The 14,818-nt window shown below is 43.1% G+C and overlaps 1 protein-coding gene across 1 annotated transcript in view; it reads left to right on the top strand.

The window, feature by feature from the left end:
* The first annotated feature begins 577 nt into the window (after positions 1-577).
* The window catches only part of CFAP100 (cilia and flagella associated protein 100), a 30,988-nt gene continuing 16,747 nt past the window's right edge, over positions 578-14,818 (top strand). Inside the window, exons 1-7 of the mRNA XM_075005263.1 lie at positions 578-708; positions 2,744-2,830; positions 3,583-3,680; positions 7,132-7,324; positions 11,226-11,293; positions 12,675-12,838; positions 14,246-14,326. Coding sequence (XP_074861364.1) covers positions 642-708; positions 2,744-2,830; positions 3,583-3,680; positions 7,132-7,324; positions 11,226-11,293; positions 12,675-12,838; positions 14,246-14,326 — 758 coding nt within the window. The 5' untranslated portion in view covers positions 578-641. The remainder of the gene's footprint in view (positions 709-2,743; positions 2,831-3,582; positions 3,681-7,131; positions 7,325-11,225; positions 11,294-12,674; positions 12,839-14,245; positions 14,327-14,818) is intronic.

Genomic DNA, 14,818 nt, shown 5'->3' on the forward strand with positions numbered 1-14,818 from the left:
AATATCAGAACCTGATATAGGCACCCTACAGAAAAATGAGATGCTGCACGAAGTGTAATTTTGTAGAGAACTTTCTTCTTTCTAAGCTGGTGCTAACCCACTGACCCGCATGCTTTGGATCTGATGCAGAAGAAGAACAAAAGCCAGTTCAGCGAGGTAGGAAGCACCTTTAAAGAAGTCTGAGGTTGGAAATAGGCAAGATTGGAAAGAGGAGGAAGAGAATACTCTTTTTATGGCGGGAGTTGAAAGGGAGGTTGCTCTAAGTGTAAATGGCGGTGCAAATGAATCTACTTAAAATATAGCCATAAAGCTAGTGCAAATGGCAGGCAGTATTTTCTCCTCTCCTTTACACCAGTGCACATTTGGAATAATCCTATGACTCCAGTGGAATTACACCAGTGCAACTGATATCCCATCCGAACTTGTCCTAAAGAGTCCCATTGTGCATGAGGGAAGTGTGGCACCTGTGTCTGTTGATTGTGGGTTAATAAACAACAATTGTCCTTCTCTCTGTACATTGCAAATAATTATATTGTTATAATTATGCTTTTCTCCTAGCTTCTATAGCAGAGAATATAAAACTCCACCAACTGCCCACCTAAAGATTTCCGTAGAATTAATCAGAACGGAATTTGTCCAGCATGTCTGTGCTGTCTCAGACATATTTGACTGTGTCCCAGGAATCGTGCAGCTCGGAGGCTATTTCCAGTAAGAATTTAATTAGTAGCTTGTTTGCAAAGCAGAAAACTAATGATGAAATATGGCTATTGGCTGAAACACACAGAGGTGTGGTATGTGACATAGGTGGGAATTTTCCTGTCTTTCAGGAAAGACAGAGGCCTTAAGGCTTGTTATTAACAAACCACTATGTTTTATTTTGTCCCTCCTTAAGTATGTACTTAAGGTGATGTCTATACTGCAGAATTATGTCACCCTAACTCACATCAGCATACAGCTACCACAGTTAATAAGTCACTTGGAGGTATTCCCACTTGACTCCATGGGTTGGCAGGGCACGTTAGCACCTAGAGTGTTTGCTTAGATTGTATTGTTACTGTGAGGGATTGTGGGATAGCAACTGAAAGTAAGAGTTGTTGTAAGCACCAAAGCACATTGACATCTCCATGAATCTAATTGTATGAATCATGTCTCCACACTGCTTGGAAAGGTGCTATTACTAAATCAATGTGGTGCAGCACTTATCTTATCAGGAGAAACTTTCACAGTTAGGTCGACACAAGGCAGCGAAGGTCAACTGTGTAGTGTAGACCAAACATCAGACCCTGTTTTTGGTGTGTAACCCACACATACTGAATGTGACTCTGGCTCTCTCTTGTGGCTGGACAACACAGAAGATTGAGTTTTTTATGGGTGCTGGCTAAGACAGCTGAGTTTTCTAGTTTAAGCAATAGCATCTTAAGCTTTTAGATCAAGAGGCCTTGGCGTTCAGTTACTGCTATCAAGGACTCACCCACTGGCATCATGCTCCTCCATTTTTTCATTGTAAGAAGTCTGCCCAACCCCCTGCTGGAAGTGGACTGTGAGGGCTTTGAAACAGAGGCCACTTCAGAGAGAGCTACTTTTTGTTTCCTTTCTTATGTAGACTTGACATTTGTTCTTTCTTTGCTTTATTCTTTAATCTAAAATGAAACTAATCTAGAGTTCAACAGAGTGTTTTCTCTTTGGATGCAGGAAATCAACCCATGCAACTTCCCTATTAAGCATTCTGGTGTGGTCCAAAAGGCATTTCTTATCCTATGTAGTAATGTAATTGGAATCATTATCATGGGGCTTAAAAGAATTGTATACCAAATTCTATTCTCAATTACTCATGTAAATCCAAAGTAACTGCACTGTTGGAGCTGAAGCAAAATTTGGCCCAGAGGTCTTTAAAGTCTATAGAAACACTCCTATTGACTCAAATGGGGTTCAAATCAGGCCCTATATGTGTACATATTACCACATTACCAAAAGGAATCCCCGATTATAGATGGCTCCTTAAGACAGGCAAATATAGTGCCCTCCCTCCATCCAAATACCTGGATGGTAATTTTCTTAAATGCTAGTGGAAGGAGTTAGTGGTTGAGTTTTGTCATCAGTCTTCATTCACATCTCAAAGGCACCACAAGATTCGGTATGAGGGGTGAGAAAACGTCCCTCTCTGATCAGAAAGTGGGCTTGATTTCACAGCAGAGTTTTGTGAGAATTTCCCTTTGGAAAGGCCCCACTGTCAACATTTGACAAACATGCTCTACTCAAGCAGCCTGCAAAAAAGAGCAGGCCTGGGCAGAAGGTGAAGCCCCAGATGGAGAAGGCAAGATCCAGCCCCACCCCTTCTGCTTGAAGCCCCACCCCTTCGCCAACCTCCCCACACACACCCCAAGGAGCCAACCCCCAAACCTGAACATCCCCAGGTCCCTTAGCATCCCCTCTGCCAGTGGATGGCATGACCCCACACTTCCCAGCCAGTCAGAACCACGCTGCCATGCTGAGGCTACTGCCCTCCCAGATGGCCGGAAAGTATAGGCAGCTTTGGGAATGCAGTGCCTTTCCTTGCTTGCACTACCTGCCACCCATTGTACTACTGCATCTTTCAATGAGAAATTAAACAACAGCAAAATCCACCTTTCTGATATATGCAAAGGCAAGGCAAGACTTGGGATTACATCCATGGATTCAAGTGCTGCCCTTTTATTGCCAGTATAGTTTATTACTATTGCTGCATTGATTTTTATTGAACCAGGAGCTAGGACATTATCTCAGCAAATGGGGCTGTCTTCTGGAGTTCCCTCTGCCAAATCTGGAGGAGAAATAAAGTCTGAGCCTGCAGGTAAGGTCCTAGTACACGTTCAGCTTTTAATTGAGACAAATCTACAGGTGTTTACTCAGGTTGCTGTGAAACCTTTAGTCTGACAGGTTCTAATGTCTTCACTGGGAGCTTAAGCTGAATAAAATGATGAGTAAGAGCTTCAGGATTTGGCCCGATGGAACTGGGTGAGAGAGTGAGGTGTGTATAGGTGATAAGTAAAGTCTCTGCCAAGACAGTCTGCCTAAAAGATCAACTTCCCCAAATGTCCTAATTCCCAAAACTAGACCAAATAAGGCCCCTTAATAGTGAACTCTGATACAGTGAAATTCCTTTAATGTGATCAAATCCTGAGGCCCTTATTCAGGGCAAAACGTCTGCTGTAAATAAGCAGTAAGGACAGAAAAACCTCAGGACAAAACACAGTATTTGGCCCCCTGTGAATTTACCATTTCAGAAAAAGTTTACTCTTAAAATGCCTGTCATCACTAGCAAGAGTACCAAGTTAAACACTAAGACTATGGATACATTATGGTTTTTAAATCTGAGACACAGATATATCCCAAAATAACAACTCTGCAAATTGCATATGTTATTTTATCAGTTGTAGCTACACTGTAGTCATAACCTAACAGTTTCCCTTTAAAATATGTTGGATAGTGCAGAGGGAATGCCGATTAAAACAGAGTTCTTGCTTTTTTTTTTAAACTCTCCCTTTTCGCTTTCACTACATGAAGGTGCCATTAACCGAGTTCTGTTTCTTCCTGTGTGTGTAGATGATGATGAGTTCCAGATGAGGAAAAACCCTTTTAAAATCCCTTCGGATATTGATGTCTTCTTACTGAGAGACAAGGAAAGAGAAAGGGCTAAAGCGGTATGTACAAGAACTAAGGCAAGACATAAAACGTTTGCAGCAAAGTCAAAAGGGGATAGCAGCCTTGACAAAATGTATTAAGTGAAAGAATGTTAAAGGCCAAATCGTCAGCTAGTGTAAAATTGAGTAGTCCTTTGGAAGTCTGTTGAAGTCAATGGAGCCAGGTGGATTAAGGGCAGCTGAGAATCCAGGCAGGTGTCTGAAGATTATTTTTATGACACTCTTGCTTCTTTTCCTCTAAATATGGGTGGATTTGCCATTCCTATAGGAGGCTGCTGAGGCTACAGGAATTTCTTACTTCTGTAATACCCTTAGAATCATAGAATACTAGATTGGAAGGGACCTTGAGTGCTGTCTAGATCATCCCCGATAGATGTCTGTCTAACCTGCTCTTAAATATCTCCAGTGATGGAGATTCCACAACCTCCCTTGGCAATTTATTCCAGTGTTTAACCACGCTGACAGGGAGTTTTTCCTGATGTCCAATCTAAACCGTCCTTGCTGCAGGTTAAGCCCATTGCTACTTCTACTATCCTCAGAGGCCAAGGAGAACAATTTTAATGTCTCCTCCTTGTAACCCTCTTTTAGGTACTTAAAAACCACTATCACGTCCCCTCTAAGTCTTCACTTTTCTAAGCTAAACAAACCCAGTTCTTTCAGTCTTCCCTCATAGCTCATGTTCTCTAGACCTTTAATCATTCTCATTGCTCTTCTCTGGACCTTCCCCAATTTCTCCACATCTTTCTTGAAATGTGGTGTCCAGAACTGGAACAATACTCCAATTGAGGCCTAATGAGCACTAAGTAGAGTGGAAGAATAACTTCCCACGTCTTGCTCTCAACACTCCTGTTAATGCTTTCAAGAATCATGTTTGGTTTTTTTGCAACAGCATCACACTGTTGACTCATATTTAGCTTGTGGCCCACTATGACCCCTAAATCCCTTTCTGCTCCTTCCTAGTCGCTTCCCATTTTGTATGTATTAAGCTGATTGTGCCTTCCTAAGTGGAGTATTTTGCATTTGTCTTAATTAAACTTCATGCTGTTTACCTCAGACCATTTCTCCAGTTCGTCCACATCATTTTGAATTATGACCCAATGCTCCAGAGCAGTTGCAACCTCTCCCAGCTTGGTATCATCCACAAACATAATAAGCATACTCTTTATGCCACTATCTAAATCATTGATGACAATATTAAATAGAACCAGTCCCAAAACAGACCCCCGCAGAACCCCACTTGTTATGCCCCTCCAGCATGACTATGAACCATTAATAACTACTCTCTGAGAATGGTTATCCAGTTATTTATGCACCCACATTATAGTCGCCCCATCTACGTTGTGTTGGCCCAGTTTACTGATACGAAGATCATGCGAGACCGCATCAAATCCCTTGCTAAAGTCTAGGTATACCGTATCACTGCTTCCCCCTAATCTGCAAGACTAGATTTCACAGATCTCCTGTTTTGCAGTTAATCCAGCTCATCCCTTGTTTTGGTAATGCTGGCTTGTGCCGGACCACAGGCTAAAAGAATGCTAACGCTGGCAGATTGATTTGGGGCTCCAGGCTTCTGCCCATAAGAGGAGGGGAATTGGAACCCTGAGAGCAAGAACAGTGGGCCTGGAAGTTGGGAAGAGCTGGCTTTGGAGTATGCTTCTTTCTTCCCCACAGCCCTGCGAGGGAGTGGATGCCCACAAGGCTTCAGATGCCTGAATGGGGAAGGTCACAAGGATGCCCATGGCAATACAACTTTCATAGGGTCTGTGTCTTCAAAAGGCTGCAGGAGGCTGGCAGCACTGTGGAAGCAAGAGGCCTCTGTGGCTGTGACTTACATTTTGAGAGGTTCCCCAGGATCAGCCTCTTCTACTGAGTAGAGGGATAAACGCCAGCCCTATAATAGGAGAATGAATAGGAGACTCTACAAGTTCTCATTCTCCCCTTAGGAGTAATCCACAAAGCGTAAACCTCTTCAAGTAAACTTCTCTTGTGCTTTTTTGTGCTTTGTGATCTATTTTTTAAGGCTGTCAAGAGATAAAAAAATTAATTGTGATTAATCGCACTGTTAATAATAGAATTCCAGGGCACTCAATATGTCTATTTAAAATCTAGCAGGGGAGGAGATGCCAGCAGTGTGCATACTGCTGGGTATAAACTTTGAGGAATTAGATGAACTGTTTTCATTGCTTCAGAACAGTATCACCAGGGGTATGTCTACATAGCAGACTTATTTTTAAATAAGCTCTTCAGGAATAGCTAATTTCAAAATAACAGTGCTACGCACAGAAATACATTTTGAAATAGCACTTAGCTATTTCGAAATACAGTGTCTACACATATAGGCTGTGGCCACACTTGGCCAAAACTTCGAAATGGCCATACTAATCGCCAAATCGAAGAATACTAATGAGGCGCTGAATTGAATATTCAGCACCTCATTACCATTTGCACGCTGCCAGCTGCGGCGCTTCAAAAGTGCTGCTTTCGAATGCCCACGGCTCGGCGCGGCTACTCAGGGGTCCTTTTCGAAAGGACCCTGCACATTTTGAAATCCCCTTACTCCCCTCAACTGAGAGGAATAAGGGGACTTTGAAACGTGCAGGTTCCTTTCAAAAGGACCCCAGGTAGCCGCGCCGAGCCATGTGCATTCGAAAGCAGCGTTTTTGAAGTGCCACAGCCGGCAGCGTGTGAATGCTAATGAGGTGCTGAATATTCACTTCAGTGCCTCATTAGTATTCTTCAATTTGGCCATTAACATGGCCTTTTCAAAGTTTTGGCCAAGTGTGGCCACAGCCATAGAGCCTATTTTGAAACAGAGCCACTGGAAGCACTATGGCTTATTTTGAAACTGGCACTATTCCATCTTAATAGCACCTATTTCGTAACAGCTATTTTGAAATAGGCTCTATTCCTCATAGGGGCTACGTCTACGCTTAGAAAAAGCTTCGAAATGGCCATGCTAATGGCCAAATTGAAGAACACTAATGAGGTGCTGAAATGAATATTCAGCACCTCATTAGCATGCTGGCAGCCACAGTGCTTCAAAAGTGCCACATTTCGCTTGCGTGCGTCTCATCTACATGAGGGTTCTTTTTGAAAGGACCCTGCAAACATCGACATTCCCTTTTTCCTATCAGCTGATTAGCAGGGCCATTTTGAAGTTTTTTTCTAAGTTTAGACATGGCCAGAATGAGGTTTACCAATTTCAAAATGAGGCAATCGCTATTTCAAAATTGCGGTTGCATTGGGTAGATGATAGGTTAGTTATTTCAAAATAGACATACCCTAGAAGAAATAGGATGAAATTGAGCAAATTTAAACGTGGGCTAAATATCAGAAAATCTTCCTAATGTGGGGTGTGGGGGAGTCAGTTAATTTGTGAAGTAATCTCGAGTCATTTGAAGAGTGTACTTGATTAGAAGAATTTCTCTACGTAACTGAAGTGTCCTCCTAGGAACGAGAGCAAAAGAAGGCACTCAAAGTCCATGAGAAGATGACTTATTCCACTCTGATGAATGCCAAGCAGTCAGTGTTCAAGAAGGAGTTCCAGAAGGAGGAAGAAGCAGAGGACAGAGACCTGGCAGCAGAAGCAAAGCACCTGAAAGCTTTCCAAGACAGTATCTCTTGGAAGATATCGGTTACCAAAGGTAGGGAACTTGTTGGCCTTAACATCCCATCAGGCTCTGTGAGGAACCGTAACAAAGAAGTACAAAAGGGTTGAGAGTTGCAGGTATTCTTGGTCTCCTCAGAAGCAACTTGTAGATAATTGAGCTGAGTTTCCCTAGCGTGCCAGCACCAGTCATCTGTCACATTTTGCCAATATTCACGCGTCCAGTCTCTATCGCATGGATATACATCAGAGCTTATATATGGCACACCAAGAAATTTATTACAATGCAGTGGACCAGTTCTAACCCTGTGCAAAATGTTGTTAGCCTTGGTGTTATGTGGGGTGTGAGTTATCACAGATTTTGGTCTGGGACACCCAAGGCTCTTGGTTGCACTGGGAATATGGAGAGTTTTCCATTCCAACATGATACAGTGAGGGTTTTTTGCTACAATTCAGACCAATCTTAGAAGTCAATAAGACTACGTTTACTCTGCAGATACCTTCATATCCCAAAATAGCTACTCCGGGTCTATTTTTGAAATACTGGGCATGCTATTTCAGCATCCCTCTACATCTTGTTGTAGGAGGAGTAAGGAATACCTTGACATAGTGCAGTATTTCAACAGTTGGTACTGTGTAGACAGTGTCAAATCCCGAAATATCCTATTTCAAAATTAACTCGAACTAGGATACGCAATTTGTGTTGCTCAAATTCTGTATTTTATTTCAAGCTAAGGGCACAGTGTAAAGTAGCCTTGGAGTTTTGCTATCAGTGTGATAAGACCTATATATGACCTTTCTGGTGGCCTGACTACTCATTCTGTTACGGCAGTTTCAGTAAAATTAGTATAAAGCTAGAGTAATGGATTGGTGAATCAGTCGAGAAACTCCACCTCCACAGCCCTAGTACTTCTGTGCTGCTAAAATACCCCCAGCCAGTAAAATTCTCTTTTGCTCTTTTGTGCTTTGCAATCCATTTTTTTGAGCTGTCAAGAGATAAAAATGGATTGTGATGAATCACACTGCTAAACAATAATAAAATACCATTTATTTAAATATTGTGGATGTTTTCTACCTTCTCAAATATTCTTATTTCAGTTACAATAGGAACTCCAACATAGAAGGGCTCCCTTTATTCTGATTACAAATATTTGCACTGTACAAAGCAAAAGAAATAGTGGTTTTCAATCCCCCATTACAAGTGCCATCATGCAGTCTCTTCGTCATGGAAGCTGACCTTACAAATGTAGAATTATGTGCAAAAAATAGCTTCATTCAAACATTTTTAAAATGTAAAATGTTATAGCTAACAAGTCCACCTAGTCATAGGCACCAACTTCTCCAGCTAGAGCGTTTGTTCCCCTGTTCTGCACCAGGCCCTGCCCTGACACTCTCTCTTCTCTCAAGATCCTGCCCTGCCTTTTCCTGCCGAAGCCCCGCCCCACCCCACCTCCACTTTGTCTCTTTCCCTAAATCTCTGCCCCCGCTGCACAAAACAGACATAAAAACACTCCTGATCCACAAACCAGTCAGCCAACATTTTAATGGAGTGGGCCATTCTGTTAATGACTTAAAAGTCTGCATCTTACTGAAGAGTAATTTTCACAACCGTCTTGAAAGAGAGGCTGCTGAACTCTCTTTTATATTCAAATTTGACACATTAACATGTGGTTTGAACTGGGATGCGAATTTTCTGGGTCATTATAGGGGCTCTTTTGCATACTTGGCTTAAACTAATTCTTGGCTCCCCCCGCCACCCCTCTACTCTCTGCTCACCTTGATAATTTTTTTTCTGATTTGTCAACCTTGATTACTATTTTTGGTTCTCTGTGCCTTAAATATTGAGTCTGTTCTGGTCTGGCTATGGTCTGAAGAAGTGGGTCTGTCCCACAAAAGCTCACCTAATAAATTATTTTGTTAGTCGTTAAGGTGCTACGTTACTGCTTTTTTGTTTTAATTTTTCCCTGTAGTTGGTGCCTGTGCCCTCAGTTCCAATTCTCGTCCACTCAAACAAACAAGTTTATTTACATTTGCAGAAATAATCCTGCCTGGCTCTTGATTAGTGTCACCTGATAGTGGAAACAGGTGTTTGCATGGCACTGTTGTAGCTGGAATTGCAAAGGATTTACATGCTAGATGTGCTAAAGATTTGTACATCCCTTTGCACTTCAACCAGCATTCCGGGGGACATGGGTCCACGCTGCTAATGGGTCCTGCTCAATAGCGATCCAAAGCAGCGAGGACCAAACCATGTTCGTTTTTATCATCTGAGTCAGGTGCCTTTGTTGGTTGAGGTCCTGTAGTTACTGCATCAGAGTGTTGCTCTTTTAAGACTTCTGAAGGCGTGTTCCCCAGAGTTTTGGAAGGCACTTCAGCTTCTTAAACCTTGGGTTAGATGCTGTACTTGGCTTTAGAAATCTCACATTGGTACTTTCTCTGTGTTTTGGTGAATATGCAGTGAAAAAGTGTTCTGAAAATGAACGTGTGCTGGGTCATCACCTGAGATTGCTGTAATATGAAATATGTGGCAGAATGCAGGGAAAACACAGAGCAGGAGACACAATAGGCCTCCAAGGAGTTGAATCACAAATTTAATTAATACATTTGTAATGAGCATCATGAGCTTGGAAGCATGTCCTCTGGGATGGTGGCCAATGCACAAAGGGCATCTAAATGTTTAGAATATCTCGCATGGCAATACATTTCAGTGTCTGCTTTAAAAATGCCATGGGAACACTTGTTCTCACTGTCAGACAATATTGTAAATAAGAATTGGGCAACTTTATCTCCTGTAAATGTAAACAAACTTGTTCAGTGATTGGCTGAACAAGAAGTAGGACTGAATGGACTTGTAAATTCTAAAGTTTTATTTTGTTTAGTTTTTGAGTGCATTTATGTAAAATCTACATTTGTAACTTGTACTTTCATTATAGAGATCACACTATCCTACTTACGATATAAATTGAAAAATACTATTTCTTTTGCTTAATGTTTTTACAGTTAAATATTTGTAATAAGAATAATATAAAGTAAGCACTGTACATTCTGTATTCTGTGTTGTAATTGAAAATTGTAGAAAAACATCCAAAAATACTTAATACATTACAGTTGGTATTCTGTTGTTTAGTAGCACAGTCGAAATTGTGATTAATCAAAATTAATTTTAAATAACAATTAATGTTGAGTTAATTGCATGAATTTCCTAAAACCAAAGCCCCTAATTATTTTTAGCTTTGATACTAATTGCAGTGGATGGGCACAAACCTGTATAACAAACACTGGAAACCACAAATGTTTGGATGTCTGCTCTTTAAAGTAATTATCTGTCTCTCCAAGTTTGAGAAATTATCCTGATTAAACCCTGTGACTCCATCCACTTGCCAGAAGCCTCCTGAGTTTTTTTACCTTTTTTCTAATCAAGAACAAAGTTAATTCATTTTTTGCTACTATTCAACCTCCTGTTTTCCTGCCTCCCAGCCCCACCCCCCAGCAGACAAAGGCTTTGTCTGCACTTGTAAGTTTAAAGTGCAACTGCAGCAATGTGATCACAGCAGCACTGGGAGGAAGCTTTGCCAATGCTGTAGATAAATCACCTCCATGAAGGGAGTAGCTACCAGTGGTGAGAGCCTGTTTACACAGGCGCTTTACAGCACAGTAACTTGCTGCACTCTGTGTGCGTGCGTGTGTTTTCACACCCCTGAGGAAGAAAGTTACATGCAACAAAGTGACTATGTAGACAACTCCAAAGGCACCCAGCGTGAGCTGCCTTGGTTTTGCACCTGCTCATTTAGGCCTCAAATGCAGACACCCATGTCCAGTCCAATAAGGTCGCCAACCCAAGTGCAGTGTTCACATATACGCCGCCATTTGTTTGATCACTGTTTTACCTTGACTGCTTGATCCACCTCCATCTTGCACAACTCAGTCTCATGTTTCAGATCAACAAGTGGAAAAAGAGACCCTCCATGAATACATAGACAAGAAGCGACAGATGTTTCTGCTGCAGGTATTTGGCTATGGTTTATGAATGGGATTGGTGGGGAAACTATTTTGAGCTCCTTCCTGTGTCTTGTTTTATCAGCAGCATGTCTACTGGTTAGAGCAGGTAGATGCTAATCAGGCCCCTTTAGCTGAATTAGGGTTATCTGTGATGAAGTGGGGTGTGTGTGTGTGTGCGCGCGTGTGTGCGCGCGCGTGCGTGCGTGCGTGTGTGCACGCGCGTGTGCGTGAGCAGCTTACATAGGGTATAAAATCACTTCTGTCTGTGACCTAGGCCTGGCCATTTGTAACCTGGGCGACCAGGTAACACCTTTGCTTTCCAGGAATCAGAACAAAGGAGAGGGATGGAGCCTGGCTGGTTTTGAATTAGCAGCCTGAGCAGTTAGGGTAAATTAGTCTGGAGGTGAGAAGAACAAAGGAGACTGAATCCCCAGGACCGGGGTCCCCTCTAGGGGAGCTTCTCCCCCCAGTATGGGTCAGGCAGACCACTTCTGGTTGCTGTACTGAGGGGTCTGTACCACGCTGTATCCCTGTCACCTAAGAAACCTTCTGTTCCACCTGCTGAATGAGAGTCACTCCTGGCTGCGGATGGGGTGCAAGGCTTGGGGACCCTGGAACCCCATTACATTACCATATTTGACCTTTCAAAAAAGAGGACATTCCTCACAAAGCATGTGTCTGTATCAATATCTACCAGTTCACATTGTATTATATATACGATAACACATTAATACAATTTCTACTATATACCCTCTCAGGGGTGTCCTTTTTTTTGTATAGTAACCCTAGCTGAATGTGTTGGCATTGTGGTTAAGGGCCTGGAGAGGGACTCAGGATATCTGGCTGTATCATGTGTATCTTGAACAAGTTACTTAATCTCCCTTTGCCTCAGTTTCTCGTCTGCTAAAGGAGAAGAATACTTCCCTGCTGCACAAGTGAGGATATATTCGTAAATGGTTCTGATTTGCTTGGAAACTGCAGAGATGATGACAGTATAAGTGTGTGAACAGAATGAACCTGATACCCCCTACAACTCCCATCTTATGCGAAAATCAACTGTGTTGTCTAGTGGTTAGAGCAGGAAGGGGGGCGTTATTGGACTCCTGGGATCTGCTTTTAGCCTCATTGCTAACTTGCTTAGTGACTTATTAAGCAGCTCCCATCATCAGCCCGCCCATCTGCATCCGGGGGGTGGAGGGATTCAAAGTGTCATGAGACCCTCAGGGAGAAGGCACAGCTGCAGAGCCAAGGTATGTGCATGGCTGTGGTTAATATGACAATGTTTGCAGCAGCCAGGAAAGAGCCAGGCTATTCCAGAGCCCTAAAGAAACCTTGCAAAGTAAGGAGCTAACACGAGTCACCATGTTGCCCTTTTGGGTTGCTTTCAGTACGCTGTGGCAGTAAAGAGAGAGGAAATCCAGAAGCTGGAAAAGTTAGCAGCCGAAGAGGAAGCAAAACTGGAAAAGGCTGAGCAGTGCCTGGAGAAGGACGCTGCCCTGTTTGACGAGTTCCTGAAGGAGAACGACAGAAACTCTGCTCAGGCGCTGAAAACGTAATGCAAGTGGTGGGGGCAACGTATAGACTCTTTGGTGCAGATGCCTGAACAGGAAGGACCCCACAGCCAGGGTCCCTGCCACACACACTGCTCCCAGTGGTGCCACTGGGAGTTTTGCATGTGGCAAGACTGCAGGTTCATGCCCCTGGTTCTGGGTGCATCTGTTGAGTCCCCGGCCATGGGGTTACACACACACCCTTTGAACCCAGACTTGCCCCTGCAGGGTGCTAAAATTGATGGGCATGCAGACTCACTGCCCAGTCAAGCGACACCATTGGCTCGTGCCAAGTTTAAGTCCAGGGTGGAGGGGAATCCACCATTTTGTGAAGGTAGTTTCCATGGCTGCCCTGCATGTGACTTCCACAGGGATAGGCACTTGCAGCGGGGCGGATGGGAGATTTCTCAGACAGCTACTGACTCTGCCCCTTTGTAGCCAGCAGCACCAGCTGCCTTCATCAATAGGACGACCCATGGATGAGGGCTGTGGTGGAACAAGGCCTACTCTTGGCAGCTTTTATCAGCTAGCGCAAGTCACAATGGCAGCACAGATGTGGCAGCACAGCTGGCTAGCAGCCCAAGTACCAGCCCGCCAGGGTCCCCAGGTGTGTTCTGGTTGATGGATGACGATGTCACATGCTATGAATGAGGCACATCCAGCTTTTTTTGCTTCACAGAGTCATCCTATTAATGATAGGCAACTTCGTTTGTATTTTGCTGCTATGTACCAGGATTCTGTAATTTCCCCTCCAACTCAGCTGAGGAAGTGGCTTTTGCCCACAAAAGCTCACGATCTAATATATTAGTTAGTCTGTAAGGTGCCATAGGACTGTGGGTTGCTTTTAAAGTACAGACTACAATGGCTACCCCTCTGACACTTTAAACAACTACCTTTATTCTCTGTCTTCAGAGCCCAGTAGTTCAATATGATAATTGCTTACATGGATCTACCACAGCATCACTGATAACTGGAAATCCTTAGTTCTAAACCCCTTGTTGTGGATGGGGAGAACTTTTTTTTTCTTAAAATGTTTGCAATTGTGATGGGAAATGGGGGAGGAGGTGAGACTTTCTACCATCTCTCCTCATAGCAAACTTGAACATTGCTTTTGACCTGGAATTCTTTTAACCCCAGTTACTATCTGCCCTAACACCAGAGCTCAGTCCTTGACTCATTGGTGACTTGGTTTGTTCATACTTTCCAGTGAGCTGGGTGAGATGAGTTTGATGTCAGGCCAGTATCAAGAAAGCAGTGTCACAGCAGGGAGGCTGCAGCAGGCTCAGATGATATAAAAAATTTCCTGACACTCCATCTGTTTCCTCTATTCCATAAACAATTCTCACCCACCCACTGCAACTGCTTTTCTAGGAACGTTTGCAATCTTATTTTTGTGCACTCTTCCCCAGGGCTGAAAAAGAAACCAAAGCAAAGATAGAGAAGATCATTGAGATCCGGGAGCTTACTTCACAAATCATGAGCATTCAAAGGTAACGATCACCCAGTGAGCAGTGACACGGAATAGCTTGCACCTTTAGTGGACCTTACAGCCGCCTTTGAAAGTTTGTGCTGTCGGTGTCACCTGAAGCCAGACTGTGATGAGGCAGCAGCTGCGTAATGGAACAATGCAACTTCCAGTTGCAAAGTTGTCACGTTGTGATACAGTCTGATAACACTGAGCTGACTGCGCCACCCTTTGTCATGCTAAATATTTAAAAAAAAAAAAAAAAAAAAGGCCTTAAATGTTCTTGTTTGGGTGACCAGTTACTCCATCCTTATGCTCAGTCAGGGTCTTCTGATGACCTTTGGGAGAGTTATGGTAACAGGGCCAAGTTCTGTCTTGATGGAAGTCAGTGCTAACCCCATGGATGTACCAGTTTATGGCCCTGTTGAATTTTACCCTCTAGCCTTGGAGGATGACACAAAGAAACAAAAGAATGAGCTTCTCAAAATTACAGCACTACGGCTTCATAATCACATAC

Source organism: Carettochelys insculpta, chromosome 11, assembly GCF_033958435.1.
Source record: "Carettochelys insculpta isolate YL-2023 chromosome 11, ASM3395843v1, whole genome shotgun sequence".
NCBI classification, from domain to species: Eukaryota; Metazoa; Chordata; order Testudines; family Carettochelyidae; genus Carettochelys; species Carettochelys insculpta.